Source organism: Galendromus occidentalis, unplaced genomic scaffold (genome assembly GCF_000255335.2).
Source record: "Galendromus occidentalis unplaced genomic scaffold, Mocc_1.1 scf7180000077508, whole genome shotgun sequence".
NCBI classification, from domain to species: Eukaryota; Metazoa; Arthropoda; class Arachnida; order Mesostigmata; family Phytoseiidae; genus Galendromus; species Galendromus occidentalis.
Genome location: NW_003805496.1, coordinates 150,078 through 177,120, shown reverse-complemented (window position 1 = coordinate 177,120; position 27,043 = coordinate 150,078). Strand labels below are relative to the sequence as shown.

The following is a 27,043-nucleotide window of genomic DNA, read 5'->3' as shown; positions in this document are numbered from 1 at the left end:
GGGATTTTCTCGAAGTTGGGGCGACACCAAGTCCCCTTCTTTAGGGTGGTTCGCGCTCCGACAGGGGAACTTTTTTTCCCCCCGGGAAGCCTCAGGTATATCGGCGCAGAGGTCCATTTGTGTCACATGGAGACCCGGTACATTACAAGTTGGTATTCCTCGGAGATAGTTAAGAATCTAGAGTCATCTTCGTGTCCGTCGACGCGTGAATATCATACAACACGACGCAACACATTTGCATACTTCTTCACCTCTTGAATGATGGATCGATGATTGAACGTGAGTATTAGCCGATTTCGGTCAGACTCGGCAGATCGGACGACTTCCCAGGACGGATGGGCTGCTGAACGTCTGAGGTTATAAAGCTGGGATCGCGGAGTCAGAGAGCGACCATACGGCTCAATCGAGAGGGGTAACCTTCTGGATTGGGTTAGTCGTCCGCCCTTAGGAGTCGCCATATATCGCATTCCGGCGCGAAATGACGGGATCGCTTCAAGCCGTTCGTCAAGCGAATTTCTCGATTGCTTGTCATAATTCAATTTGGCGAGACTCGCCGAGAAAGCCCTATTCATATTGTTAGGTATGCAGCGGCGATCCGCACCTAATGAATAATAATTTATATTTCGATGGATCTGTCGCTGTAGGTCTAGGATAAGGGTGGTCGACCCGAAACTCAAAGTCACATTCATGTAAAGTTCTTCCTATCATCCTTTTGAGTTCTCGAGCTGTGGTCAGAGCTCCTTTGGAGAAAATCTATAAGCCCGGATTTGGTACGGGCCTTTGTCGGACCCCAGGCGTGTCCAAAGGTATGTTAGATACTTATGAACCGCGAGCCAGGAACAAACGTGCCGGGAGCGTATCAAACTCGCAAGAAGGTCACGTCGTGTTCAAAGGCACCGTATCACAGTTTATGCGTGAGACTGAGACTGTAAGCGTATGAGGAGATGCGAGTTCCTGAGGGCATACCCATGACTCCTGACGATGGCAGCTAAAGAGGATGGGATGATCCAGCGTGCCATACGTTGTTGTAAAGTACACGATCATGCTACACTTATTGGATATATATACAAACACAATCATGTCGTCTGGTGAAGTTCTCAGACCAGCCGCGCAATATATATTGTAGTTGGCCTCTATTGTAAGCTTCGAAGAGCATCTACTCCTCAAAGTCAGTCAAATAAAATGGAATTGAAATGCTGAAGATTCGTCTCTTGAACCCATGGTCGCTGTCGCGTATAATGCGGGGCCGAGATGAATAAAATGAGGCGAAGTTCCCTCGAGCCGGACGAGCCCGAGTTCGACGTCTCCGGATGTAGCGACGGTGATACGTTCAATTTTTAAATATAGATATTTATTGCCACAGTCTTCCTACTTTATACATAGAATATTGTACAATTACCGTCAGAAGGCATCGATCCGATCAAGAATCTTAATGAAGAGATGGGAAGGGATTGTGGTCGGGTGGCGCGAGAATCAGGTGATGGATGTCAATCGGTCGCTCTCATGATTCGTTCTCTCTGCAAGTTCGGCTGGTTGCGTTGGGTAGAGAACTTAGCAGCAGCTACCTTATTTACACAGCTAAACCAATTATAACTAGATATCGTAATCGTTGAAATCTCTGTTCTTGAAACTACACAGGGGTCCGTTGTTCTCCCTTATGCGTGAAATATAATTTTCCCGTTTATTCTAATCGTCCATGATGACTTTGCCTCTTGAGGTGAACGAGAAAAGTCAGATCGGCAGCGAAGCTCAACTCGATGCGACGAAATAGCTCGCTTTGGTGACAGCGAACAGGGTATCGCAGGAGAAACGGTGAACATGATTGTGAGGATGATGGGAATGACTGGGATAACCAAGGAAGTTAAAGGCGAGGAAGGATGGGAGCTCCGAGCGAAGGAAAATTATGGTCCTCAGCGAGTGAGAAAACGCGCAATGACAATAACAATGACGATAACGATCGGTATCGACTACTGGACTTAGCCACATCGAAAATGCGGTAGCGGACCCATATAGCGGTTATAGTAGCGATAATAAATGCAAGTAACGGTATACACTTCCAGAAGCAATGGCTGTTTTCGATGGATAATGCGGATAAGATAAATGAGATGACAAAAAGAACGATAATCGCAATAAAATCGAGCGGGGTGATGTTTTTGTAAAATAATAGTGATATATCTGTCAAACCAAGTGGTAATGGTCTAGTAATGATTATAGTAGTCGTTGTCGTTGATGTAGTAGTATTTGTCGTAGTAGCAGTAGTAGTGCTAGTAAATCTAGTAGTCGTAGTAGAGTTGACATCTGGCGAAAACCAAGGAAGAAGCCGAACCAACAACTTAGTCGAAAAGATCTCACATTATTATTTCGCTTGACACGTGCCAATTCGCAATCATGGATTTGGATGATAGCAGGGACGGGGATGCAGAGTGGAGAGAAGCGAAATTAATCGGGTCATGGTGCTCCTGCCTACGGCGACGTAAACGGAAGCGGGAGAAGATCATGCGGAGGATACATGGGGATAAACTCAATAACGATGGATATGGGCGTGAGTAAGACTGGTGTAGTTCCTTTCTCGTCGGGCATTCTTCATCCGCTTTCTCAGCAGCTCTCTTAATGTAGTATGTGTATCGATAATCCAGAATCGAGTCGGCCCCTGTTACATGGATTACCACTCATCATCGAAATGTAACTATTACAAAGGGATTTTACGTGCTTTGCACGCTGACCCCATCGATATCGACCGGAAGCACTCTAACCGTCGAAACGAGTGGCGATCCAAGTAGCAGTTGAGATTGATTCATGGATATCATCGAATTGAGGTTAACGCCTTTGAGACTGCCCTGCAGAGAAAGTACACTGCTCAAGTCTATGGATGGCATTTGGACTATCTGCGGAACGACGACTTCGTTCGCGCCGACATTAGCGATCGCGGCTGCGGCTTCTTGCTTGCGCTGCTGTCTGCTTTTCGCGGGTTCTTTGGGCTCCTTAGGTTTGGTGAGGTCCTTTTCAGGAGCCTTGGCGCAACGTGACCGATGTCTACGGATGTCTTTGAAGGCATTTCCGCAGTGTGGACAGTTGTGACGAGTGTTGTCGAGGTGCTTTTTCAAATGTCGCCTCAATAGCGATTCGATGGCGAAGCGTTTGCTACAATGGGCGCATTGAAATTGACGTTCGTCCAGAGGCGTGTGCTGGGTAACCTGAAATAGGGAAGACCGTGATTTCATGAGGGATAAATCTCCCAGCAGATCGAAGCCCCGAAGTGAGAGCTAAGTTCTATACCCTACAGCGTACACCCGAGATCCAACCTCTCCCGCACTCATCTGTCAGGAGAGTAAGGGGAATATCTCTGCTTGGTCCGATAGCGGACCAAGAAATATTCATGAAGTCAGAGACGGGTTATGGCGTATTTTCTGGTAGTGGTCGGGGCTCGCTCTCGAGAAGTTTCCTAAACTACTTGTGTTTCCTTACCTTGTGTTTAGCGAGGTAATCGCTGGTACGCGCCTTGTATGTGCACTGTTCACAGCTGAACACTTTGTCGCTTTCATGGATGTCTTGTTTGTGTCGGACGAGCTCCGACCGATCAGTGGTCTCGTAGGGGCAGAAATTACATCTGAAACGGATACAAGAGTCTCATTCAATTTTCCTCCGTCACCGAACGACAACAAGTCCGGAAAAGAGCCCGTCTCAAAAAAATCGTATAAATTAAGGTGACTGACGCCGACTTCACGCTGATCGCCATCTCGGTAGCCTCTAGTGGGCCACGAGCTTCCGCGCTTGAGCTCGACGAAATCACAATTTCGGGATTGCTTATTCTTGCATTAATTAAAACTGGTCAGCCGTACGGAGACGGTTCAAATGCTGCCCGGCCACCACACAGCTTCCGAGGAGCGACCCGAATCCCGGGCACGAACCGGAGTAGGAGCGGGGCCGTGCTCCGGAAGAAAATGCCGACTACTCACTTGTAAGGAGGAGTTTCACCGCCGTGGGTTGGAATGTGCGCGTGCAGGTGTCGCTCGGTCTTAGCACGGTAATCGCAATGAGGACATGGATATGGCCGTTGATCAGCGACGTGCATCTGATTTACGTGCGCGTTCAGATTCCCCTTCTTCTGAGTCGTGTAATTACACTGATTACAATGAAGTAGATCAGGTTTACACTCAACGGGGCCCACTGAAATGATCCGTGTCGATGTCGGCTGGCAGTGGGCTGCCTGATAGTGATTTGAGACCGTATTTTGGTCGCTCGCGAAAAACGGACACACCTAAAACGAGAGGAAACCGTGATACTCAAACACCCGCTCGGCGGCACGGGAACGATTCCGACTCGACGGAGGCGATCGCCACGAAAAATCGAAGTGAGTGTGGTTCGAACAGTTGGAGCCGCTGTTCCCCGACCGCAAAAAATTCGAATTATTTAGACAAACGACCATCACGGCTGAGTCCTCTCCACGGATGGCGCCTCGCCGAGACTGGAATTCGTCAATGCGAGAGAAAGCGTTGGCAATCATGTGAAAATTGTGTCCGAAGGAAAACTTTCTCAACAACTTTGAATCTGTGAAGCGCCGTTGGCGCTAGTTCATTCGAGGGGGAAGTTGGCCTAATCGTGTGAGGATTTGTCCTACGTGATGTGCGTAACAGGGCTGATACCGCAATCGATCGGAGTTCGTCGATTCCGTCAAAGGATTACTTGCCTGACACTTATATGTGTATGAAGGCAGGTTAAGATCAAAAACGTTGATCTCCGAATTCGAAAGGCTCTCTGATTTGGCAACGCTCATTTTTCGAAACCGTGCAAGGAGACTACTGCTCAACGGGACATAGTCCTGCAACCAGGGTGGAATTCGAGGTTTTCGACTGCGTCACGAAAATATCAGCAGCTGAGACCCGCTTTTTCGTCTCCGTTCGCTGTTTCAAATAGACAGACCGACCACTGAAGAAAAGCACACAACACCATAACACAGAAAACAACAGCAGCAGCAGCAGCGTCTTCTTGTTCACACACCACACCAGACCACCACACACCACCAATAACATATACCCACTACGGACGAAAGCGACGATGATCTCTGTCTGATCACCTTTTTTTCATTTCGAATGTGCGGCGGGAAAACTTCATGAAGCTCGACTTCTCCGATTCAGGACGAGTGGAAGCGGCAGGAAGCGATGTGCGGGGCAGAGCCACATGGGGGGAATCGCCGCCGGGTCGAGAGGGCAGTCCGATCAATCGCTGGGAAATTCGGTCAGCAGCGAGTCGCTTCGCTCGGCCCAAGGCCTCTCACAATTGGGCGCAATCCGTCTGGGGAATGCGTTCATCCAACTGCTCGGAAAGCCATCACAGGACACTTCGTACTTTTGCTCTTGTTTTCACTACCGACTTCCGGATGATCGGAGCCTCTCAGAGATTCTGAGTTGCTGGCTCCGAGGTTCATCATATACCTACCGTTTCAGCCGGACGGGACAGACACGACTTCAGGGGCGGGCGGCCATATTGGCGAATAACGGTGATAGCCAGCTTGGCGCGGCGCGGTTTTTGAGGAGACTACGAGAGTCGTCTGAGTGAGTGCCAGACAGACCGAGTACGAAGCTAGAGAAACGCTTTCGAGAATCGACCCGGAGATCTTCCGGGTGGAGAGGACCGTTATTGTCGGGGCTTTGTCCACAGAGCCCTTGGGGGAATCAAATCCGACAGTCCTCGAAGCGAGGGCCCGTGACATTCATGAAGTCGAAGCACAGTATTCTTCTCATGAGTTGCTAATATTTCATCTCTACAACCCGCGTCCGTGAGCTCGTTCATCATAACGGAGTTTCTGGAGTTACAGCCCCGTTGGATTAATCGTTCATTCCCTCCGTGAAAATCGTCTGATTGTTCTCTACCGTATGGTAGATCGTGGATAGGAAGGGCTGTGGCTCCCAGCCTCTCCCTCCTGCGGGACCCCTTGCAAGGAGCCCAGAGTTTCGAGGATTGACGCTTTGACATTCCGAAGCAATGGATAGATATCTCGATCGCTGACCTAACACTTTGGCCGCACGCTTTGTGGAAGAACATCCGAATTCCGAGGCGGCGCGAAAAAGCTGAGATAATACCCGTAACCTCCGGTCACTCGAAAAGTCGTAGGCCGGGCCATCCTTGCTCAGCCCCAGAAAACAGGAATCAAGGAACCCTGAGGTTGTGCGGACATTAGGTCAGGGAAGTCCTGGAATCGGACAATGGGACCCCAAGGTATCCGCGGAGCACCTTCTGGGAACCCCTCATCTAGATACACGTCGATGGCGGGGTCCATTTTGCGAACCATGGCTATTCCCTATTAGGGGGAACAGTATACATTCCCGAGGATGGCAATCGTCATCGAAACGCCCACGGACCGGCAAGTATCTGGGCAAGGGGCCGCTACATTGCCGACGATGCATGGGACATACGGCAAGCTTGGGAGGGTCCCTCCGGAAACCACGGTTGGATCTCCTCTCCAAGACTGATCTCACGAAATCAGCGATCCACGAGGTCTCGAATTGATTGGACGAGGTGTGTACAGTCACCCCAGAAGGCGTTGAAACAGAGCGTATACGCTCGTCTGCCCGATTGAATGCAATCCGGATCACTCGAGTCCGAATCGTACGAAGAAACACAAAGACTCCGTCCAAGCATTCCCGGTCTATGCAAATCCATTTCCCGGGAACAAGAAATCTTGAGTCGGCGAGAATCTGTAACGGCAATCGCAGAGTCATAGCTCGTCATAAGTCTTGTCCCACTCGCGTCCCGCGAAGCGCTCAACGAGTAGTTGGATCGCCTGCTCGGAGATAGGTCTTCTTCTGCACCGGGATGGTGAGCTATCGCGAGTTGCGCTGAGTCTTCGCGGAAAAACGCGGATTTTCCGGAGACCCGCCCCGTTCGTCCCCGTTGACATCCGATGTTAAGCCGAGGCCACAACGACCGGCGCCGGCGGTTCCAGGAGCTACGACCATGCTTCGCGGAGTATAGTCGTTGCACGTAAAGCCAATGGAGAAATAAGGGTCTGCACCGAATTTTCGCATCGCCCTTCAAGACTTCGAACTCGCAGCTCTCCACAGGGGGAAATGATTTCGAGATTCTCTGGTGCGGAAATGCGCTGCATCGTTCGGTCGCACGCCTCCAAGACAGCGGATCAGCCAATCGCCGCCACTACCGACCCCCATCGATCCCTCTTTCAGTATCTTACAAATCGCGTCGACTCCGGTTCGAAGCTAGCGCCAGCTATTTCGCAGCGTACCATAGCTATACGTCAGTCTCAGTCGGTCTGAATGGCGGAAGAGCTCCGGATGACATTAGACATTTTGGTGAAGACCTTTTGGGCCCTTACGATTAGTCTAATAGGAGGGAACCGGTCCGGAACGACCCCGTTCGATGGCAGCTCTACGGACAAGTTCGGAATGTTTCCAGGGCGTATCCGGAAGCGCTAGGCCTGGTGCCTCCTGCTTACGATCTTTCATTAATGGAATTCCTTCCTGGTCTCCTCCGTCGAGGTCGATGCAGGGTCGGTCAGGCTGTGATTTTGCGTGGAATCGAAAGCGAGAGCTCGATCGTAGCGAGTTTGGATCAGATTCCGCCAGTATCCCGCGAGCGCGCTCTTCTCGATCTGCAGACGGCCATGTGGAAAGCGAGTCTCATCTTGCTCGAGGACCCTCGCCTGGCTCATCTTACACCGAAGGAGCTCGATCGTCTGCTCTGACGTCATACCTCGCCCCCCCGCCCCAATGATATGGGAACACGTTCACGAATTGTCCCCGGCAGAGTGATATCAGGAAGCATCACTTGCTGCATGACGGTTGACGGAGCTCTGACTGTACTCGATCACATGTGAGTCTCACGGCGACTGGCCCCGCTGCCCTGGAGCCATTAGCGCGGAAACCCCCCGCCCCCTCTATCCCGAGTCCGTATCACAGGCCTCTAATGGAGTGAACTTCGTAGAAAAATTGGTTTGATACAATGAGTTGCCTATTGTATCGGAAAAATTATCGAGAGGCGAGCTTCGAAGCGATTGAATGCATATTGTAGAATCAGATAGGAAAACTCGTCTCCGCCCATCGCACGCCTTGCCCCTCGCGTGTCTCCGCGATCTTGTACCGTGAGGTAGTCAGGGGTTCGGAACACGCAACGTCAAGCAGTCGCAGGATATGTCAAAATTAGCCAGAGATGTCATCAAAAGAATCTCATTCCTATCACAGAATGATGTCGACTCCATAGTCAAAAGAAAGCGATGGTCTTATCAGGTAGTGACAGTACAGAGAGTGCAATCCGATCTCTTATCGAGGGAGGTGCGAATCGCAGCTCCGGAACGGAATTTCGCCCCCATCAGACCTATCCCTCCTCCCAGAATCCGGCTCCAGGAAACAAAAACTATCCAGCACCGAATCTCTAGAAGCTGGGCGAAAGCTTCCGGAATGATCGCTGTCGGGGCCCAAACTCTCGGAGCCGATCCAGTCACGAGGGCGGTAACATTCTGTCCCACACAACAATTACGAGGGTTAACTCGTCTGGGCCCTATTTCGATCAGTTCTAATGCTCTCTGAAGATTGAGAGCTACTCCCGCTCTATCCATTTCGGCTTATCTTTACGCACAGGGAGACATGTTTCGCGCATCTTTCTCCATGAGCAGAGCATGTCGGGGCGAGACACGCTCGGGCGTCTCAGGACGGATGTCCGGATGGCGTTCGCCAGAGAACCTTATCCAATCGTCGCCGGACGAGATCATGACAGCTAGCTATGTACGTATATGGCTCCAGCGGCCACTCGTCAAACTGCATCTCGGCTCACGGGGGAAGCTTCCGCCGCGATTTTCTTCCATGCAGAACGCTTACTTCATCGGTCCCTCCGAGGTTGCGGGGCTCGTAGCTATTCGTGATGATTCTTGCTCCGGAACGTTCCGTACAGACTGCAGATAATAACACCGCCACCCTCCAGCTCATTCCTCTCCCAACAATTTTCACAGCGTCACTCAAATCGGTGTCCGTATAATTTGCTAATTCGGAGGCATGATCAATCACATCAACGTCACCCAGACATATTCCTGCTGGTCTCAGTGTATTCGGGTAATTTCCCTTGGATGCAAAAATGTTTGGGAAGTGTTCTCGAGTCCATGATCATTGAATTTCGCGCTCCGAATTGGGAACAGCATTGAAGGACAGGAAATTCGCCGGGGAATTTCGCCCCAACGCGGGTCCGTTGCGTACGCGGTGCTCGTTTTCTGTTCGTGGATATCTCGGATAGTAGAGGCATCCCGGGTCCCGTGCATCCGATGACCCAATGATCGCCCAAAATAACGACATCGATCGCTTCCAGGTGATTACGGCTAGCCTTTCTTCAGAGAATGAGGAGAATCGATGCCGCATCTCGACGACTGTGCCTTGCGAGGAGGCGCGGACCTCCATCGGATAACAAATAAATTTGATCTTCCCAGGGCTCTTCGTTGCTCCGCAGAGTGTACGCCAACGATGACGTCAACAGAATGCGAGTCGGGAGTTTCCATCATCCCGGGAGAAGAACAATCGCATCACGCCGTACGCGTCGACGGAGCGCCCTTGCGGCAGTGAGATCGATGGACTTCCGAAACCGAGCACCGGATGTCTCCGTATCAATCCATGTATCGGTGCCAGGTATACGCAGAACTGTGCGATTCTCATATGAGGAAACTAGTCGCTCGCAATTACCGGTTTGGAGCTGGTGAGATGAGCTCCCCCGTCGGAGCAAAATATTCGCGCTCAGCAATCGTACGTGTGGAGTGTGGATATGACTCGATGGCGTTCTCTAGATCAGGTGACGCCGTCTCCCCCTTCATTCCGGAAAGAGGAGAATCCGCGGATAGTTACACACCAATAATAATAATAATCGCATCCGGGAGGAATTCCCGTAGGAACGGCTTTTCGGGTGACGACGGACTCCACAGATCCGGCCGGGAAATCATGAAAGGCAATCTATTGAGGTGGGAACACTGAAATACATCATGTGGGAAAAGGTCTGCGTCGGGAAGGAATTCGTAGGGGAGGAATTCAATTCTTCCGACACGGGAGCGATCATCAAGACGGACGGAAGTTGACGGGATACAGTTTTTTTATTTTTCTCAGATTTCGTATTGCTAATCGATAATATTGATCCTACCAGTTCTTGTAAAGTAAAAGCATCACAATTCATACACAGTGCTCTGGTCTGCGAACGTCATGAGCAATGATCCTAATCCGCGATCAGAAGCGTCTCCTCCGTTTCGAGGTTCGTCAAGACACCCAAAAGGCGAAGACACGATCGCTCCACAGAGCCGAACAACGCTCTCCCCACAGAGAGCTGTGACTGTTCCAACATTTATTTATCATTATTATAATCGATGCCTCCATATATTAAGATTTGCGAAGGTGTTCATCATTGTTCCTCTAACCGTTCACCCGACAATAAATTGTAGCAGGCAGAGTGACGAACAACCTTCCAATTATTACCGACCTTGGCTCATCATACAAGAATTGTAGACTGCTTCAGGAGTTCATGTAGTTCTTGTGTACTTATGTATAACATTGAATACTCGCTGGTACGAAATCCGTGGACAGACTCCGGAAACGATAGTTTTCTCGAAAGAGGAACACGAGCGATCCCTTCTTGTAATCGTGGAAGCATACGAGAGACCTGGCGGGCGCGATTCATGCCGCGCTTTCGCCCGGTCTGCTTCCGAAGGACTCCCCTGATCCGTCCACAGGTGGTTTAATTGCCTCGATATAGCGCAAGCCTTCCTGCGTTTTTTCGGTCATGAAGCGATCAGCGACGCAGCATATCTGAGTATCAATCTCTGCAAAGCACGGAATATTCGTCTCGATAATTATTCGGGGGATGAGGGCAACCCGGAAAGCACTAGTACAGCGGACGAGGTCCACTCCGCTTAAGCGACCGAGGGCAAATGGGTTCAGACGCGAAAATCCGTGTCCCGAGAACGCCAGAGCGTCGCTCTAAGGCTTGGGGTAGGTTTCCGCTTTGACAAGCACGTGAGATGAGTAGCTTCTTAGGTGAGAGAGGGTATCGGGGAGCTAAACGGTGAGGATACGACTCGGAACGGAGGAAGCAAGGCAATCCGTGCCTCGTTCCGTCCCGCGTACATCGAGCTGACTGAGACACTGGAGCACAAATGCATGGACGAGCGGACGGGCGAACGAACAGACAAACAAACGAGCGAGCGAGCTAGCTAACAGTATCGGGCATCACCTTTGTCAAGTTCCGTATGTGCTTCCCGCTTCCAGGTTCCTAGTCTATTTACAGAGTGCTCTCGAATAGAAGCTCACAGACTTGATTTAGCGTTCACCAGCTGAAACAAGAAACGAACACTCCGTCTATAGAAATTCGGCTTGACGGCGGCGCGGCTACTTTATACAGAGAGACAGAGAGAGAGACGGATGTAAATGCTGTGATTATCAGCATCATCGTCTTCATCGTCATGGTTGTCAAGGTCACGAACGAGAAAGAAAATCATTCAGAGAGACTGTCTGAGCTCAACGACGAGCTTGCAGCGCGTCTCTCACCTTCGCACATGTCGCGGTCTATTTGACAAAAATCGCTTTCGCTCGAGGAGCTGGGAACGCTATCTTCGAGGGCGGCGCGCGCGGAACCAACCTTGCGAATGTCCCAAGGCTCCTGGAACTTCGCCACTGGCAGAGGAACACAGTGCGTGGAGTTGAAATCGAACATGTGCCTCTTCGCAAGGTAAAGGAGCAGCTGAGCGCGCTGGTCGAACGGCATACCAGCACCGAGCTGCATGGGATATGTGTCACCGTCTTGGACGGCTTTCTGGAGGAGCCGCTCGCATTCAGCGTCGTCGACATGCTGCTCCTCGTAAAGAATCTTCTGGTGAGATCGGTCGCCCGACAACCACTCTCGAAGAACCCAAGCTGTATCTTCGCAGATGACTTTGGGGAAACGGTGTCGCAATACTTTCGTGAGCAGATCGTTCGCTCGATTGGAACCTAATCGATTGTTGATATCCTGCGAGAGAAGAGGAAGACCGAGTGAGTGAACTTGTTTTCCGCCAACTGCGGGAATCCCTCAATGGAAGCCTGCACACAGCATCCTCGCACGAGGAGTTTCTCAATAGATATTCGAATACTCGGAATCGGGAGTCAGGATTCCGAGCTCGAATCTGGAATTCGAGGCCTTACCGTGGAGATGACTTCGTCGTTGGTTCGCCTGTACATGAGGATGGGACCAGTGTACTTGTTCGCTTGCTCGGCATTATTCAAATTGAAATAGTCGGCAACGGTCCGTTCGACGATGCCTCGAATCGTGGTTGGCATCTTGGATGCCGCCAGAGGAACTACGTCGTCGAACGTTGCATCAAGGATGAGACCCTTGATGTCAGGGTAGTTCATGGCGCACCAAGAAGCCGTATACGCTCCGATGGACCACGAGTATACGATGATGTCCTCCGGTTTGAATTTCAGTTTGTGAATCGCGAACTGCATGACGACGTCGACAGCGTTCTGCTCCTGAGCTGGGAACGGGACGCCCTGAAAAGGTGGAGATGAGTAAATTATTGTCAATAATTACTCTCTGTCAGAGAGTTCTGACTGTGCTCGTAAGTCTGTACACAGTTTACGCATTATAAATTCAGATAGCGGACGGGGATCCGGTCACGTACCGTGCTACCCGCGAAACCAGGGTGGTTCCAGCCCAGAACGGAGTACTGGGCGTCGACCGGGGTTGCCATTATGCCGACTTCGTAGAAGCCAGCGTTGCCTTCACAGCAGAGGACCAACGTTTTGCCTTGCGGCAGATTATTGTTCCGTCGATCCACGAAAACCGAGTCAATGAAGTTGCCGTCTCTCGTGGCCAGCTTGTAACGAGTCGCGCGGTGTTGCTCCATGAGTTTGGCCCGTCCCTCCAGGAGCATGGGTCCCACGGCGGCCTGGAACAGCTTCACCGCACCAGGATACATCATGCTCCGTCCGAACGAGTGAATACATAAGAAGCCAACGACCCGCAACGGCAAGTCGCGGACGAAGTCCAGAAGACCTTGACCTCTGGCGGAGGATGCCGACGGCTCTGTCGTAACTCGCGGTTTGTCTTTCGAGCTGCGAAGGAAGGACGTTCTTTATTTTGGAACGCTCTTGATTCTGGAGCGCTTTCGGGAACGGAAATGACGGAAGCAGCGGCGGTCGCTGCTGCCGCGCTCGTCGCAGAACACGATCAGCTCCGCTCAAGGGGCATCGGATCGATTTTTCTCAAAATCGCTGCGTCACCATGAGCAAGAATCGGGCTGCTAATGAATCCTCTCGGATTCGCTCTCCATCGGAGTCCAATAGTCAACTCATAAGTAGACATCCTACTTTGACATTTCAGAATCTGAACGGCTGATGAGCTGTCGAGCGGCGCCCTGTGGCCAGCTAGCTTCTGCTCGCAGGAGACACGTCCGCGACAATAATTTCGGGGCTAGATTTCACCCTAATGACGTTGCTCACCTTACGACGTCGCTCCATGTGAAATCGACGGGCCACGCGTCGAAGTCTCCGTCGTAGATTTTCAGGGCAGCTCGGTCATTCTGCGCTTTCTCGAGAGCGGCCAAGAATTTGAGGTAATCCGTATTCGCGCACCGGCCGATGCCTCTGAGACATAGCGTTCCGACCCATACAATGACAACGACTTTTGCGAGTCTGGAACAACAAAAATCACAGCTCTTGATCCGCGCCGTGTGCGACCGACTGCAATCTTTCCCGACCGACTGCAATCTTTCCCGACGGACTGCAAGGTCGCTCGGAACTAATCCAATTCCATTGATGTTCGGGAAGGTGATAGCGGCTCGGGAATGATCCGATTTACATAAGAGGGAATCGTTCGCGTGGAACCTAGGCAGACTCCGCCTCAGGACCTACCCTGATAAGTAGAATACGACGTCAAGCGATCCAACGATGCCTTTCCGGTAGAGAAAGTACGCGATTAGAGGTGATGCCAGAGCCCCGAGAGACCACGCGAACGAGAGCTGGAATATAATCATTACGTGAGGAAATCCACCGAATCTTCTAGATCGTCCACCATGCGGTCTTTGTCTTCTTCCTCAGCGGTCTTCACAGCCGCCGAAGCGCGGCCCTCATATGGTTTAGGGAAACATGAACGATCGCTCGCTCTACGCAGTGGACGTGAGAAAACGAGTCCGAGGAGAACTCCGTGTTCCTCAGGCGTAGCGGAACGCTTCAGAAACGACAGCAGGAACCACCTGACTGCAGTGAATGGAATAAATTCCAAGAATTGGGAAAACTCACTGCGTATCCGAGGGAACGAATGATGTTGTCTGAGTAGCCTTCGAGACAGTTGGCCTCATAAATTTTCCCCTGGAAAAAAACGTCCGGATTGAAAACCAAGAACGCCTGAGCCAATACCGCAGACTCCCTGTCACCAGCTGAAATGGATCCGGTGGACTTTGAGGAAAAGCCTTCAGGAAAGTCCACTTTTGAACGAGAGTCACTGTTTCGGAACGGCATCGAGCTCAATCGGTATTACTCATCGTTCTCTCAGGCGAAACACCTCACGTAAACACGTGTCACTCTGAAATGCGATCATGAACCTGTTTGGAGCTGTCCCCGCACGAACCTGGAATGTATCCGTTTTGTACACTCTGTAGAGTCTCGGTCCTGAGATACATTTGAGGATCCACCCTATAGCCATTTTGAGGCCTCAGATCGTCCGGGTCTGACGAAAGCTTGCAATCTGCGGCAGCGTCAGTGCCAAACAGTTGCGAAAACGGTTTCACTAGCACAAGTCGCTGCTCCTCAGACGACGGAGGGACGGAAGACAGCAGTCCAAGTCGTCAGCAGCAGCAGAAACAGCAACACCAGCACCACCACCAGCAGCGGCTAGCGCAATTATGTCAGACCTTAAGTTTGGCCGGGACGGTCCTGCGCAAGAATTCTAGAAGCGATTCCACCAACGGCTCGGGAACGGAGCGTATCCTGTACGTATGCTAAGTCTACGGGGAATCCGCTCTCCGCGAACGGGGACTCAAATTAAACAGAAATGGAATCTTTGCATGGGAGAGTGAAGGCGAATGATGACGATGGTCTCTGCTGAGAGCCTCAGCGGAAGCGAGCGGTGCGTGCGACTGCCTCCTCTGGAATTGGGACTATCGATTCGAATTCGATTGTATGAAGGAATCGAGCATGGTCGGTGACGATCCCGACCGGAGACTCGTCTATGATCGGATCTCAGTCCAGGCCTGTCTCGCCCCACAAGCTGAGATGCTTGGATGTCTTTGAATGGATTTGTCCTTTGGGCGGAGTCCTGCGTCACCTGATGCCCACCGCTCTGCACTAATTCAAGTTCCCCGTGATCGTGTTCCGAACCCCCGTAAGTTTCCCAGGATTCCGCCGGAGTGTCCGCGTGTGCTCGAGCGGACCTTTCGGTGCGTTGTCCACGGAAATCATACCAAAGTCGTCGTGGGTGCGTGAGCTGCATCCTGGTTCATGGAGCGTCCCCTTCATAAAGGATCGCAGCTTCCCACACTCTTACAGCATTGAACACCCGCAGGAATTCTCTCCCTTGAACTCTGAAGGGTGTTAGGCGGATGAAATCATCATGGCGCTAAACAGAGAGTCTCTGAAAGAGATCAAGTACACATCTCCTCGCGTCAGGGTTGCCAAATTATTCACTCGACCGGCTGATTGAAGCCTGATTGAAGTCCCGACAGGACACGCAGGAAGCCAAGGATGAACATTTACACATATCTTAGAATGGGTAACTGAAAATCTTTTCCGTCCGCCGGTCTTGCCCCGTTGAAAACTCCTCGAGCCAAATTCAAGTGTGTACATTATCATAACCTCTATCCTTGATTCTTCCCGGCTCCTCCATCATCCTCGATCAGAGCGGATATCTGGGCTCCCGATGACTCGCTTATTCTACATTTTACATCATAGTGATATTCTCAGCTCTCCGTTTCACCGGAACGATAATCTTCATTCCGAGAAACACCGCCTGACACGAGTTTTGGGAAATGGACTCCTCATGGCCTTGGACTCCTAGCGAGCTCATCCAACACGGAGAATACGGCTCGGTTTTACGGAGAATCGTGTTCCTCGATCGCTATCATCCATGATCCAGAACTGACTATCGGGGGACGCGTTCTTCGAAAAAGTAAGCATCGTTTTTTGCTCCAACTCGGGCTCTTTCAAGCTGCGCGCTTGTCTCCTCCACGGTCAACTCTCTCCCCACCAGTCATCCGGAATGAAAACAGGCAAAATGGCGGCGCCCGCGTCCGCACCGGTTGGTGTTGTTGAAAATGCTGCAAAACTCTGGAATTGCGACGAGTCCTACGACCCAGCGACGGTCGAGAGGATCTACAACAATGAAATCACCAAAGCGACTAGTAAAAAGGCGCTCGAGTTCTCTCAGTTCCTCGAGAACTACCTCTGGCCGAATTTCGTTTCGGAGAAGGCGACCAAGGGCCACCTGATATCGATTGTTGCAATGGTGAATGAAAAGTTCCGGGAGAGAATTCCCGCCTGGAGAGCTTTCCTCGATCACCCCAAGGAGTTTCCCGCCTTCTTCCGCAAAGTCATGCGCGCGGCACTCGATGAAACCTTCCAATATAGCATTCAGGAGCAAACGAGTCTTCTCATCTTTCTCAATCGCTGTTTCAACTCGGTCGAGGTAAGTATCGAGGGAAGTCGACACCCCATGGGCGCTTCTAGCTGAATCAATCATTCGATGTGAGGTGCCTCCGCACGCGAGGGAATTCGATATCAACGTATCCACGAGACATTCAGTCTCATGGGAGATCGAAGCAAAAAGCGGAGCTGTCCAATAGCAATCCAGCGCACGTTGTTCGCGCGAATGGCTGGGCTCCCGTATCCTTACTGATGAGGACACTGTCTGACAGACCAATCATACTTCCAGGTAGAGCTCATCCGGGATCAGATTCAGAAACTAGTGTCCATGCGAATCTGGAGCGAAATCCTCCCTGAGAGGCGCCAACACGAATTTGAAGCCAATCCCAAACTTCTGAAGTTCTGGAAGTTTTTGGAGAAGGCCGAAAAAAAACTGAGCCCTGAAGAACTGGACAACGTTCGCGAAGATCGTGTATTCCTGCGGAAGATGATCGACAAATTCCTGAAACTCTTGGAAACGATACCGGCGAAGGATAAGGTGAGAACTTTTCTTGGCTGTACCTGGAGCATGGATCATTCAGGGAGGAAACTCTCCCATCAGACCGAGAATTAGATATTCCTCACCCGATTTTCTCGCGAGCACCGCCTGGACGTTCCAAGGTCAGGCTGCCCTCCGTAGACCCGGATCTAACGGATATCTCGACTTCCAGGTCCACGCTCTCGAGCAGGGTGCCCTCGACGTCGTGACGTATTGTGAACGTTTCATCGAGCTTATGGTCGATCTGGAAGCGTTGTTGCCCACGCGACGTTTCTTCAACACGCTACTCGACGATTCACACTTGGTCGTGAAGTGCTCGATCTCCAACTTGAGTCAGCGACCCGAAGGGCGGCTCTTCTCTCAGCTGCTCGACATGTTGAAATTTTACGCGAAGTTTGAGATTAACGACGCCACCGGAGAAGCCTTGCGAGACAAGAACATGATGGCAATTCACTACCAGAAGATATCCGAGTTGCAGAAGGCGGCTTTCAAGTATTTCCCCGAGCTGAAACGATTCGCCCTGTCGAATGTGGCCGCCGTCGACAAGCGAGAATCTCTGGTCGAGCACTTCGGCGACCTCTCCGCGGCCCAACTCCACCCGATCGCAGCTTTCCTGAAACTGGTGCCGCCGCTCTCGGAAAACGGAGATACACCCTTCTCCAAAGAGTTTCTGTCCGAGTTGTTGATTGCTAAAAATGAGAAACGGCTCTCGCAACTCGAAGCCTTGAATGAGATGCCTCTGTATCCGACGGAAGAAGTTATCTGGGACGAGAACGTCGTCCCGACGGCGTACTACAACGGCGAGGGGTGTCTAGCGCTACCCAAACTGAACCTACAGTTCTTGACCCTGCACGACTACCTTTTACGAAACTTCCAACTCTTCCGACTGGAGTCCACTTTCGAGATCCGTCAAAACGTAGAAGACGCTGTCCTACGACTCAAACCCTGGGCATCTGAGGACGGCGGCGTCATTTTCGGGGGCTGGTCCCGGATGGCGACCCCGATTTCAAATTTCAACATTCTCCATGTAGGGGAGCCACGGATCGGCGAGAAACAACCTAGCGTCGTCCGAGCCGATGTCACGATCCACCTCAACGTGAAGCGTGACGTTAAATCTGAATGGGAAGCCCTGCGTCGGCACGACGTCATGTTCCTTGTGACGGTTCGACCCACGAGAGACCCAGGTACGGCTTTCAATCGCAAGGAGCCATTCATCCCTCAAGTCGGTCTCACCTACGTCCGAGGTTGCGAAGTCGAAGGTCTTCTAGACAACAGCGGGAAGATCATTGAAGATTTCGAGCAGGTCCCGCGTTACGAAACCGACGATCGGACCTATCGCGTTCTCCTCGACTGCAATCAATACAAGGAGGACACGGAGAAGATCTCGAAGGGAGGCGACAACGTATATCAGAGCTTCAATATTCTCCTACGGCGCAAACCGAAGGAAAACAATTTCAAAGCTGTCCTGGAAACCATCCGGGAGCTCATGAACACCGATTTCGTCGTGCCGGACTGGCTACATGATATCATACTCGGTTACGGCGATCCGGGCTCGGCACACTACAGCAAGCTGCCTAATCAAATCAGGAGTCCCTTGGATTGGAACGACACGTTCCTGGATCTGGATCATCTGAGGAAATCTTTCCCAAAATACGAAATAGAGGTGAACAACCCGCAGAACCTCCCCGTCGAACGACCCTTCAAGCTCGAATTCTGTGATGTGAGAACGGAGACGCAGAAAGCGATCGAGAGAAAAGTTATGGTCACCCCTCACAAATTCGAAATCAGGAGCCCGTACTACAAGAAAAAGCCGAAGGTGAACCAAGTTCCTTTCACGCCTACACAAATCGAAGCGATCAAGGCCGGAATGCAGCCCGGGTTGACCATGGTCGTAGGTCCACCCGGGACTGGAAAAACGGACGTGGCCGTTCAAATTATCTCCAATATCTATCACAACAATCCGGAACAGCGAACTCTGATTGTGACGCATTCGAATCAAGCTTTGAATCAGCTGTTTGAGAAAATTATGGCCCTCGACGTCGACGAGAGGCATCTGCTGCGTCTCGGACACGGTGAGTACTCGACAGCCCGGTCGATGAATACAGGCGGAATTTCGCTTGCAGATCGTTTCAGAATTTTTCTGATTCTTCTGATACATCTACATCCCTGGAATTTTATTCGATCGAATCTCCTATGATACATTATCTATCGAGAGAACGCTCGCTCAATGATTCAGAATAATTCATACTCACAGCTGTTTTCTTTCGGGCTTCAGGCGAGGAGCAGCTGGAGACGGAGAAAGATTTCTCGCGTTATGGTCGCGTGAACTACGTTCTCGCCCAAAGGCTACACTTGCTTTCCGAAGTCGGGACGCTTCAGCAGAGCTTGGGGGTGACGGGCGACGTCGCTTACACGTGCGAAACAGCGGCGTATTTCTATCTCAATCATGTGAGTGCGCTCCGCTGTTCATTCATAACTCCAAGCTGCGAACGTGACAATAATTGACTTCGTTTGCTCCGTTCTCAAAGTATCCCTCTGACGACAGACGGCTGACACCCAAATATTCGAGAGAAGCCTCGTCATGGTGCATTAACAAACCTACAGAATTTCCTTTTGGTTTCCCAGGTCCAATCGCGGTGGGATCAATTTAATGCTAAACTGAAGAATCCCTCCGGAGACGCATGCGAAATCCAGAAAATCTTCCCTTTCACTAAGTTCTTCGATTCTCTTGATCCGTTGTTCATCGGTGATTACGAAGCCGACCTCGAACAAGCCCGCAAGTGTTTCTTCTACATTCAAGACATGTTCACTCAGCTCGAAGAATTCCGAGCGATGGAGCTCATGCGGACCGGTTTGGATCGGTCTCGATACCTGCTAGTGAAAGAAGCGAAAATCATCGCCATGACTTGTACGCACGCCGCCTTGAAGCGGCACGAGCTCGTCCGACTCGGCTTCAAATACGACAACATCCTCATGGAAGAGAGCGCTCAGATCCTTGAGATCGAAACCTTCATCCCGCTGCTGCTCCAGAACCCCCAGGACGGCTACAACCGTTTGAAGCGATGGATCATGATTGGAGATCACCACCAACTCCCCCCAGTCATCAAAAACATGGCTTTCGAAAAATACTCCAACATGGAACAGTCTCTATTCACCCGTTTCGTGCGTCTCGGAGTACCTGTTGTCCAACTCGACGGCCAAGGTCGTTCGAGGGCTTCCATATGCTCCCTGTACAACTGGCGTTACGTCACCTTAGGGAATCTACCGCACGTTATCAACGATCCCGAGTACCAAGTTGGCAACGCAGGACTCGCGTTCGATTACCAACTGGTAAACGTCGAAGATTTCAACGGGGTTGGAGAGAGCGAGCCGAATCCTTATTTCTACCAGAACCTCGCCGAAGCCGAGTATTGTGCTGCTCTTTTCATGTACATGAGGCTACTCGGCTATCCCGCGGAAAAAATATCCATACTCACCACCTACAACGGACAGAAACATCTCCTCAGAGATGTGGTCAAACAGCGATGTAGCGAGAATCCACTAATCGGAGAACCTCACAAGATCACCACTGTTGACAAATATCAGGGTCAGCAGAATGACTACATAATTCTATCGTTGGTTCGTACGAAGAATATCGGCCACATAAGAGATGTGAGGCGTCTGGTCGTGGCTCTGTCTCGTGCTCGACTGGGTCTGTACATTTTCGGGAGAGTGTCGCTGTTCAAAAACTGTTATGAGATCAAGAGAGCTTTCGATATCCTCTTGAAGCGACCCCAAAAACTACACATCGTCAAAGACGAGACCTACCCTACGTCTCGCAAAGCCACACAGAAGCCGAAATCGGTTCCAGTGGAAGATATGAGCGCGATGGCACAACTCGTTTTCGATATGTACGCTGAGAAAGCCAAAGCCCTCACAGCTAAACACGAATTGAAGGATGATCTGAAGGAAGAAAAGGAAGAGGACGAAAAGATGGAAGAGGGTGGTGAAACAGAATCGAAGCAGACATCGGAAGACAGTTGAATTATGTGTAAATAAAATTATTGTACACGGCGAAGACCGGCGTCGTTCTGCCAGGATGGGGGAAGGGGGGACTTCATGGATCCGTTCAGTGATTCGATCCTAACGAGATCGAGTATTCGAGATTGCCGAGCCACCGTTCCTGGATCGACTCCACGCACGATTCGGCGGGAATGCCTCGTACAGTCTAAGGTCACGTCGGAGGATTCTCGGAATCGAGTTTTTTCGGGCTGAGAGCTCGCCACCGCGCCAGGAAATCCACTCGATTCTTTTCATGCACGCTCAGGACACCAATTGAAATTCACAATGGCGAAATCAGGACCACCAGGATGTGATCAATATTTCTTCAACCCATTCGACAGTTGTTTGCGAAGTCAGATGCCCACCATGCACTAACCAAGTCGGGGAACGGGGAACGGGGGAGGAAGGAGCTCGTTTCCAAATGTTCCACAGAAAAAAACAGAATCTGGGAGAACCGCCCACTCCTCAATACTCCCATCCTGGATTCCGGGAAAACAAGAGGCATATGACCATTCGGGGGAGAATTCGTTGAGATCTTCCGGTCCGGGAAGTCGTGTAGAGACTCTGGAGCGAGCTCATGCAAAATATTGAAACTGGTCCCATCTGAGAGAAGATCGAGCATGAGGGATCGCTGCGAGAGGAGCAACGAGCAATGGCGAGATTCGTTTCTTAAACTTCCCTGGGAGACAAAAAGAATTCCGGTTGAAGTCCGATCACACCGTCAGCGAGCGATTCTCATTCGAATGTCGGAGACGAGGGATATTTTTCGGAGCCAGATCAATGTGTCTACATTAGCGGGCGATTGCGTCGAAGGGATCACTTGATTGCATAATCGATCTGACTTTCTGTGATTCCAACTCAACGCTGACCGCAGACGAAACCGCTTCACTAGAATGATTCACGCTCAACCTGACTACACTTTCCGTCCAATAGTCGAATCAATCACAACTTTCCCATTCGCGACCAGTGCCGGTCGGGCCGCGGTCGATCAGCGAGTGAGAGATTGCGACATCGAGCGAGGCAAGCGGGACCATTTGCATAGAAACATCATTTCCTGTGAAAACTTGTGGCTTGCTGACGAACGAACTTGCGATGACTAGTGATCGATTGAGAACAATCTGCCAATTGTGAGCAACGAAGTGGAAATGTTTCATGAGCGCCCTAAAAGACAACATCTCGCCGCGAGTTCGCTGCGAGCTTTTCGATTTCGCATTTTAAAACCTTCAGTTCAGAGTCCACGATTTCTCACTCGGATCTTCCTGTGGGTTCCTCTTTCGCTCTGGCATACTCTGGAATCTGCGTGTTCTGCGATCAAGCGGTTCATGCTCCAAAGAGCGAAAAGCAAGCTTCTCGAATAACTGTCCTCAAACTCGGGGATCTCCTAGATGTTGTCGGTCCTATTATTTAGAAGGTTGGAAATCACCGAAGTAGCATCAGGGGGGGGGGGTGATTCTGAGTACTCACTACTCACTACCAGAGCTAGGAAATTAGGAAGAAGCAGGCACGAAAACACTGCAAATATGTGGAGTAGGCAGAAGAACTGCGCAAAATAGGCATGACGGGCAGGGAAGAGGCCACACAGACTCCCGAGCTCCGCTTATTGATTACTGTACGGAGGATGGAATCCTTTTCAGTTGCAAGAGAGCTGATTCTCGACCAGGAATCGTTCTCTGTGGAATTCCGTGTTTTCTTCCTCGCTGCGATGATGACTACCGCGAGAGTACTGAGCATGCCATCAATTCCTCTCCGAGACTGTTATTTGCTCCTTTCTCAGTCAGAGGGAGAACACGCTCAAAATTCTTTCCGTCGGCAACCTTCGTCGCCCGTCAAGAAGTCATTGGCTTCTCTGTAGAGTCTCCACCAACTTCAGATAGAGAGATTCTTCGGATCCTGATCCGGGCCGTCACTCATCAGCGACCCAGGCAAGAATCATTGAATCATTGATAAGGAGAGCTTCCGGTTTGGAGATTGTGCTGATTCGGGAGAACTCTCCTGATGCGTTGTTGAACCAGGAACTTCCATTTCAGGCAACGATTCAGAGCTCTCAGAGCATTCGATGCTCCTTTCAATTACAATCGGGAGAGCCAATTCTGATAGACTCATTAGACATTGAATTTCACCGTTAAGTCGATTTGAAGGGGTCGCCCACGCAATGGCGCCTTCGACAAACCTCGTCGAGCATTCCGTCACTCTCCAGCTTCGAGCAAACTTCAAAACCAGGCGGGCCTATGAAATGCGATTAATTATATTCGTTGTCAGAGGTTTCAGCCGCTCTAGCTGATGCCGTCCAAGCTTTGGTGATGTTAATGGAATGGAGAAGATGAAGAAAATGAGGCTTCAAGTTCATCTCCACCCAGACTTTGACGTGGTCGTCGAAGACAGCACTGACAACTTGAACAAGCGACCGAAGCGAGTCTACCTAGCCACGGAACGGACCCTATGCGCTCTGGCGAGAATGAATCGTTTCCGGCAGATGTTATTGTCTGCGGGTATTCGTTTCTTGTGCCTGAATACCACTGAATCCCATAGAGCTGTTAAGTGAAATTGGCTGTTTTTTCTTCATTTTCTTTTTCCGCCGTTAGCAAGAGTTCTGTTGTTGATATGATGAAGCGCTCTTTAACAAAGACCCTCAGACGTGTCGTTTCCTCGTTCTCATTAGACGTCTGTTTTCTCTTACCGCTCGACAGTCCGCGATCGGCGAATTTTCGCACGAATAGCGTACACGAAAGTTGCGATTGCGTGAGGGATCCGTGGCGAGATCGAAGGATTCGCAAAGAGTTTCCTCTCCTCCCTGGGGCGGCCGCGTGAGTCGCTCCGATATGCGTTGGAATTCTCCGCCTTCAATAGCCACCTGATTTAAATGTAGAAATATGCTAACGATACGCCTCCTGTCAACTCGAATGGCGACCATCCCGCATTCTGCGCCCTCCTCACAAATTCTCATTGACGTCTTCCCTTTCACCTCATTCTGACACACGAAGAGGAGAACGCAAGGAATGTACGTAATTAGTGCGAGGAGGAATGTACCAGCGGATATCGGCATCGATATTCTAGTCACAGAGGGATTGGGATTCGGGAGATGGCTCGGATTCCCGAAGGTCATGCAACCTCTCAAAAGCTTGGAGGGATTCCTTCCTCGCTCTCCTGAATACTGAGTCCGGAAAGCCGAATCAATGCTTCCGGACACTTAAGACACCGAATCGAGGCCTTTAGATTAGAGCGCCTGGAATCGACTAGGTGTCCAACTCGCTCCCAGTCGATGCCCTGGGAGGAGGATCCGTTGATGAGATTCACAGGACTTCATCCTACACATGCCGATCCCAAAGGAATCAGCCCATTCGATTGAGTGACGAGGGCAGCAGAATTTTCTCTCTGACGCTTTTCTGGTTGTTCCTTATGAATGTGGGCTGGCCATCTACATCTTGTGGCGGTGTCTTTTCTGCTCCGGTCGACGGACGGATGCCTGCTGTTGGTTGCGGAGTAGTCCCGATGAATCGGCTCACGCATCCACGAAATAGGGGTCATCGTAGTAACCCATCCGAGCGCTTCGCGTTCGATACCGTCGGGTAACCGCTCGTTACTGGGAGGGATCTAATTATGAAAGACCCTCCTGACGAGCGCGATTCTCGATTTGGCTTGCATAATTCCGCATCGCCTCTATAATAATAATTGGGTGACTAGGAGATAATTTTGGGCTGAATAATTACCCTCCCAGGTACAGGGAATCCGTGGAGGAGAATCACGGAGGAGAGCGTGAACGATGACTCGGGGGAACAGAGAAGATAATCAGCTGAACGCTCCTCCGTGATGGAGGCCGGATCGAATCGACTCGAGTTCCAGCCAGAAACTTTCCTCAGGGTCGCGGTTCCGCCGACTCGAGTCGTATCTCCGATATCCGGAGAACTTCACAACTACGTCTCCATTTGGAAAATCTAGGGTATGAATCCCTCTTTTTTTTGCCAAACAGAGGAATTTTCAGCCGGGCCAATAAAATGCACCCGCGCATTCGAGACCCGAACGACAGAGAAGAATCGAGACACGGTGAAAGCGCGCGAGAGAATAGCGGGAATGGCAAGAGAACGGCTAGAGCAAGCCGGAACAAAAAAATCAGTCTGCACTTGACATGAAAAGGACTCGAGTCCTGAGTGCACAAAAGGCTCGGATTAATTGCTACACGACTACAAGCTGCCGAAGAACAACGCATAAAAAGGATTACACAAAAGGATACAACTCAGCCAATATCTCCTTCCTGTCCTCGGTCTTCCTTTTCTGAATGACGCCTGCAACGGAGTGCCGGACTGCTCTTATAATACTGCGGTTCCGAGTGCTAGCAGTGTCGTCTCAGTCTCTCTTCTTCGCCTCCTCCTCGCCTACGAGCGGAACCTCAAATTTCGAATAGACAACAGAGAGCGCTGTCCATGGACGTCTTTTGTATCGGATCGGTACCGATAATCCTCACAGCTTCGTTGGAGTTAGGCTCTCGTGCTCGGAAAGGCCATGCCCGAGTGAGGTTTCGCTGCTCGGAAGTCGAGACTTCATGATAGCTCTCGCCCGACGATATCCCGGAAAAACGACCGTTTCGGACACCGAAGGATAATATCTCGCGCGCTTAGGTTCGGGTGTCGGCAGGGGGATGTGATTCTCTTTCAGTTTAAGATGCGGATCGCTCGCCATTAGGAAAATGGTTTAGGTATTCGTTCGTCACGAGTAAGAATGGGCGATCGGTTGGCATTGCTGCCGTTGCTGCAACACAATTTCGATTATCATGCTACTAGACGGGCGTTTGGGCGCGACACAGACACACACAACATACACGCTTACACTCACTCGTTCGCTCACTCACACACAGCCGAAAGAAACAGCGGGATCCCACTTTAATTGCATGGATAGCGTAGCGAACAGCCTCACGAACCAGCCAAGCAGCGGCATCGAGCGAGCGAGCAGGCGAACCAGTCATAGGGTAACACAAGCTTGTATGAATACAATATCGGAAAGCAGTGACACAGGCGCTCAAACGGCCGGACGGAGGGCCAGATGGATTTACAGACGAATTAAGTCGAACAATGACAATTGAATAAACCAATCAATGAGTGAATTGACGAATGGACGAATTAATGAACGCATCAATGGCTTATTCAGCGAACTGAACGCTTGGGCAAGCGAGTTACGACGCCTGAGCGAAAGGATGGATTCGGCTCCGGACGTCGAACAGTATAATGATGATAGTAGCGTCGGAACAATCGAGTCACCATCGCCGTGGTCCACATCAAGTGCGGGGCAACGAGATTATTGGTGCACTTGGAATCTGCTCGGAAAGGCTGCGCCGTCTTCGATCAATGAGCTCACGGGAAGTGAGCGAGGGTTTCAGAGAACCATCCCCCAAAATATCAATAATAACCCCAAAATCATTGTGACAATAACGACACGATACGTCATTGAAATATTATACTTCCTTCGTATCGGCTGATGTCTCCACGCGGCGGATCTCTCATAGCAAAGGTTTCTCTCGCGATTTCCGGCACACATCCATTGGGACCTCGGAGCACACCGACGGACGGAACGATTTAACGTTGCAAACCACCTCTAGCGCTACCCCGGCATCGAGTACCACTGCTTGTGCCGTTGTTGAGAGTGGAATTCTGCTCTCAGACATCCTCGCAGCTATTTCAGTGTGAAATTGCCCCAGGAATCCATCCCGAAGCTGCGGAGCTCGTTTCCCCGCACGATGATGGAGCACCAGGAACTCAACACGATCATAATTAGATTGCGAATCGTGTGGAGGACCGCCATCATTGTCGCCGCTGTCGTTGTCACAGATTCTCTTGTCCTGAACGAAGAGCAGGCGGACGTCCCAAGGGGCGGACGCGCGCATCGT

At 50.9% G+C, this 27,043-nt stretch overlaps 3 protein-coding genes across 3 annotated transcripts; 1 reads left to right on the top strand and 2 right to left on the bottom strand.

The window, feature by feature from the left end:
* Positions 1 to 1,327: 1,327 nt before the first annotated feature.
* LOC100901887 (transcription factor E4F1) lies at positions 1,328 to 26,784 on the bottom strand. The gene is made up of 7 exons (XM_003746876.2): positions 26,774 to 26,784; positions 11,666 to 11,673; positions 5,782 to 5,784; positions 4,688 to 4,972; positions 3,957 to 4,258; positions 3,466 to 3,607; positions 1,328 to 3,194 (listed from the first exon to the last, which is right to left on the bottom strand). Exons 4-7 carry the CDS (start codon positions 4,772 to 4,774, stop codon positions 2,703 to 2,705), a joined length of 1,023 nt encoding a protein of 340 aa, XP_003746924.1. The 5' UTR covers positions 4,775 to 4,972; positions 5,782 to 5,784; positions 11,666 to 11,673; positions 26,774 to 26,784; the 3' UTR covers positions 1,328 to 2,702.
* Positions 10,190 to 14,963, bottom strand: LOC100901742 (protein ABHD16A). Its single transcript, XM_029112471.1, has 9 exons — positions 14,581 to 14,963; positions 14,253 to 14,321; positions 13,866 to 13,972; positions 13,455 to 13,646; positions 12,635 to 13,067; positions 12,156 to 12,503; positions 11,523 to 11,982; positions 11,209 to 11,308; positions 10,190 to 10,798 (listed from the first exon to the last, which is right to left on the bottom strand). The coding sequence occupies exons 1-8, from the start codon at positions 14,653 to 14,655 to the stop codon at positions 11,295 to 11,297; spliced, it is 1,698 nt and encodes a 565-aa protein (XP_028968304.1). The 5' UTR covers positions 14,656 to 14,963; the 3' UTR covers positions 10,190 to 10,798; positions 11,209 to 11,294.
* Positions 16,222 to 21,150, top strand: LOC100904723 (RNA helicase aquarius). The gene is made up of 5 exons (XM_003746894.3): positions 16,222 to 16,632; positions 16,879 to 17,127; positions 17,300 to 19,199; positions 19,403 to 19,575; positions 19,753 to 21,150. Exons 1-5 carry the CDS (start codon positions 16,222 to 16,224, stop codon positions 21,148 to 21,150), a joined length of 4,131 nt encoding a protein of 1,376 aa, XP_003746942.3.
* Positions 26,785 to 27,043: the final 259 nt, after the last annotated feature.

Coding starts and splice junctions, on each gene's coding strand:
- LOC100901887 (XM_003746876.2), bottom strand. CDS start 4,774: ATGAGCGTTGCCAAATCAGAGAGCCTTTCGAATTCGGAGATCAACGTT. Junction 4,259..4,687: donor CATACACATATAAGTGTCAG/GCAAGTAATCCT, acceptor CTCTCGTTTTAG/GTGTGTCCGTTTTTCGCGAG. Junction 3,608..3,956: donor GGTGAAACTCCTCCTTACAA/GTGAGTAGTCGG, acceptor TATCCGTTTCAG/ATGTAATTTCTGCCCCTACG.
- LOC100901742 (XM_029112471.1), bottom strand. CDS start 14,655: ATGGCTATAGGGTGGATCCTCAAATGTATCTCAGGACCGAGACTCTAC. Junction 14,322..14,580: donor ACAAAACGGATACATTCCAG/GTTCGTGCGGGG, acceptor GTTTTTTTCCAG/GGGAAAATTTATGAGGCCAA. Junction 13,068..13,454: donor ACATGGAGCGACGTCGTAAG/GTGAGCAACGTC, acceptor CTTCCTTCGCAG/CTCGAAAGACAAACCGCGAG.
- LOC100904723 (XM_003746894.3), top strand. CDS start 16,222: ATGGCGGCGCCCGCGTCCGCACCGGTTGGTGTTGTTGAAAATGCTGCA. Junction 17,128..17,299: donor CGATACCGGCGAAGGATAAG/GTGAGAACTTTT, acceptor CTCGACTTCCAG/GTCCACGCTCTCGAGCAGGG. Junction 19,200..19,402: donor TCTGCTGCGTCTCGGACACG/GTGAGTACTCGA, acceptor TTCGGGCTTCAG/GCGAGGAGCAGCTGGAGACG.